Source organism: Anastrepha obliqua, chromosome 3, assembly GCF_027943255.1.
Source record: "Anastrepha obliqua isolate idAnaObli1 chromosome 3, idAnaObli1_1.0, whole genome shotgun sequence".
NCBI classification, from domain to species: domain Eukaryota; kingdom Metazoa; phylum Arthropoda; class Insecta; order Diptera; family Tephritidae; genus Anastrepha; species Anastrepha obliqua.
Window position 1 is genome coordinate 136555676 of NC_072894.1, and position 3478 is coordinate 136559153.

Here is a 3478-nt window from a genome sequence, read left to right on the forward strand (position 1 = left end):
GACTATTAAGTCATCCATATAAAGGAATGCTTGTGAAGGTTCAAGTCCAGAGAAAGCTATAGTCATCATTCTCTGAAACGAATTTGGCGCTATTTTTAAACCGAATGGTAATCGCGTGAAGCGATATGAACCATTGTTTGTTGAAAAAGAAGTAATATCTCTTGATTTTTCTTCAAGTTCAATTTGATGAAAACCTGACATTAAGTCCAGGCATGAGAAGTACTTTGCTCTACCTAGTTGATCCAAAATATCATCAATTCTAGGGAGCGGAAATTTATCAGACAACAGTTTTTTATTAATTTGACGATAGTCAATTACTAATCGCCATTTTTTTGTTTCCGAATTTGGAAGTGACTTTTTGGGTACTAATAACAAAGGGCTATTATAAGCAGATACAGATGGTTCGACTATTTTGTCGTCAATTAGTTTTTGGACTTGCTTCTGAATTTCGTCTTTGTGACTGTGAGGATTTCTATAATTTTTAATGTATATTTCTTCATCATCCTTCAATCTCAGTTTTTGTTTATAAAAATTATTTGTGGTTATTGGTTCGGTTTCTAGTCCGAATACATCGCTGTATTGTTTACAGATTGTTGTTAGTTGATTATGAAATTGTGGTGGGAAATTCTTTGATAGCTGTTTTAGTACAGATTTCTCTCTATTCTCTGGAATTGTTTTAACTACTTCGTAGCTTGAAAGTGGTTCATATTCTAATTTATTTATGTTGATTAACTGATCCTCATTTGTTGTATTAAGCATTCTTATGAATGCATTTTGGGTTGTTGCTATGGTATTTGCTATGTAGATACCATGCAGAATTTCTTGGTTTGGAATAAATACACTGTCTTCTACTGAGTTTATTGTAATTTTTCGGATCACTTGTGATCTTGCTGGCAGAACTATGGAATTGTTGCCAGAACTGTATGTTATCGGAACATAAATTGGGTATTTTAAGTTAGTTGGTCTGATTATAAGCCAGTCTTCAGACGGCTTGAAATCTAATTGACAGTTGTATTTTTTAATGAAATCTATTCCTAGTATTCCATCACATGGAATAGCGAATTGTAAATTTACAATGTGAAAATCGTGGGGGATTATGTAATTTGTGGTTTGGATTTCAATGGAAGTAAGTCCTTTAGATTTGGTTACTTCTTGACTTATTCCCTGTATATTTATTATATGATCAGTTTGAATGTATTGAAAAACATCTGAATTTTCTTTTAATATAGATATATCTGCACCTGTGTCTATCAAGAATACTAGTTCTTTCCCTGTGTTTATATTTGTGAAGGTTACGTATATGTTTTGGCTGAGATTGATGGTATGAATTTTATTATTTACTGCTGAGTATCTAAAGGCTGTTGGGAGTTTCCCGAAGCGTTTTGGGTCACCCTTACATTATTGTAACTGTTTTGGTTATAACCTCCATTTTGGTGGTTATTTCCTCTATGGTTGACTCTGTTGTTTCCTCTATTATTACCTCTATAATTATTATATTGGTAATTATTATTCTGGCCATTATTGCGGTTGTTGTTATTATAATTATTATTATTATAATAACCTCGACCATTGCCTCTACCATTGCCTCTACCGCGATAATTATTCCTGTTGTTATAATTACCACGGCCCCTTTGGGCGAGCAATATTGAGTTGGGATTGCCTGTCATTTCGGTACTACATTGTATATACTTTGTGACGGCTTCATCCATTGTTTTGAAATTGCCTGCCTCGAGGATTGTTTTTAACTTTCCGTGTTCACAATTTTTAACCATTGCGTTAATGGCTTCTTTAGTGCTGAATTTGTCAGCATGTTCGGCTGATAGGCCTTCGTCAATATACGAAGTTTCCAAAAGCTTTCGTAAATTGTCAATTTCTGTCGTAAATTTTTCGGCAGTTTTCCCTTTTTGCATTGTTTTAGACAATTTGGCTTTTACTACGTCGGATGTTTCACCAACTATAGTATCTTGCAATTTTTTGATTATTGCATTAATTGTCGTTTCATTTTGGACTTTGTATAGAGTTGAGCCAACAATTTTTGACTTAATGACCTCAACAGCTATTTCTTCGAATGTGCCTTTTGTCAGATTTATTAACTTCAAAGCTGTTACAAATCTTTGAAGATGTATTTTCTGTCCATTGAATTCTGGAATGGCATTCGATATGTCCTTTATGTATGCCCTTTGGGCGTTTACGTCTGTCATGATGTATTCTTCTGTGTCTGCTGAGCTTGTGCTAGAATTCAATCCTTCTTCCTGTTCTATCTCATTATCTTCTTCAGATAAAGTGATTTGTGCAGGAATAGTAAGATCTTTTAGGTCGTTTTCTTTTATGTCAGTTTCTTCGTTTGATTCAGGATCTGAATCTAAATCTGTTTCAACTGATTTCTGATCTTCTTCTCCATGTAGTGTTAATGGTGAATTTAACACTGTTGGAATGAAAATATCTAGCTGATACTTTTCTTTGACGTTATATAAATTTAAACGTAATTTGATCAACAATTTTGATATTTTTGACCAGTTAGTTTTATTTATTATGCGTCTATTATCATGCACTAATATTCTTGCATCATTAAATGTTTCTACAAGAATTTTCGCATGTTTATTTAAAGTATCCTTTTGTATTGACCTATTCTGGCTTACACATTTGTAAGATTTATCAAATTTTTCTTTTAGTTCACGGATATTTAGGGTTAGTTGCTCCCATTCCATGCCTGGGATTCATTATGTATATGTATATATATAAAAGTTTTTTTTTTTTTTTTTTTATATATAAACACATTACCATGAGAATCGTGTGTGTTTGTATATTATTTTCAGATCTTATCAAGATCGTTAGCTTGGCTTAAGGCTCTCTTTTTTATACATTTATTATGTAGGATGTAGGCTTTGTAAATAATATATGCACACATAATAATAACGATTATCAGTAACAATATGTTTGTCATTTTCATATCAGTATTTGACGATTCTATTTTATTTATTACATTTGCAGTGGAGTCCACTGTTTTGGTATCAATTAACCCCATTCTGGGTGTTATTATATATATATCATCAAATTTACTTATACTGTTTCTGCTCATATATTTTAGTTTTGTTATTTCTAACGTTAATGTTCATCTAGGAGTCAATTTTAATTTAATTAATTTTTCCTGATTCGATCAACAGCGATCTCCTACCTAGTGGTTTGTATGGCTTCACTGGCCATACTCTAGCGGGCAATGCAGTTATCGCTTCCGCTTACAACATTTGTCTTAAATTAATTACAATATTTTTTTTTGTGTATTATATAAATATATCTAAATTCTGCTGCTGTTGATCGTCCATCTGCACCAGCTGGTCTTCGCCGGATCTGGCACGCTGGCGCTCCCTCGTTGACGCAAGCGGCGGGGTGCCTCTCGCGTTTGATGTTTCTAGTTGTTGTTCGTCTTGGTGTTCGGATCCGCTGCCGTGCAGTGCTTGCACGTGTATTGGCAGAACGC

The 3478-nt window shown here is 33.6% G+C and overlaps 1 protein-coding gene across 1 annotated transcript; it reads right to left on the reverse strand.

The window, feature by feature from the left end:
• Positions 1-1337: 1337 nt before the first annotated feature.
• Positions 1338-2708, reverse strand: LOC129242247 (putative histone-lysine N-methyltransferase 1). Its single transcript, XM_054878804.1, has one exon. It carries the CDS (start codon positions 2706-2708, stop codon positions 1338-1340), a length of 1371 nt encoding a protein of 456 aa, XP_054734779.1.
• Between the last annotated feature and the right edge of the window lie 770 nt (positions 2709-3478).

Excerpts from the sequence above, each read along its gene's own strand:
- LOC129242247 (XM_054878804.1), bottom strand. The coding sequence starts at position 2,708 with ATGGAATGGGAGCAACTAACCCTAAATATCCGTGAACTAAAAGAAAAA.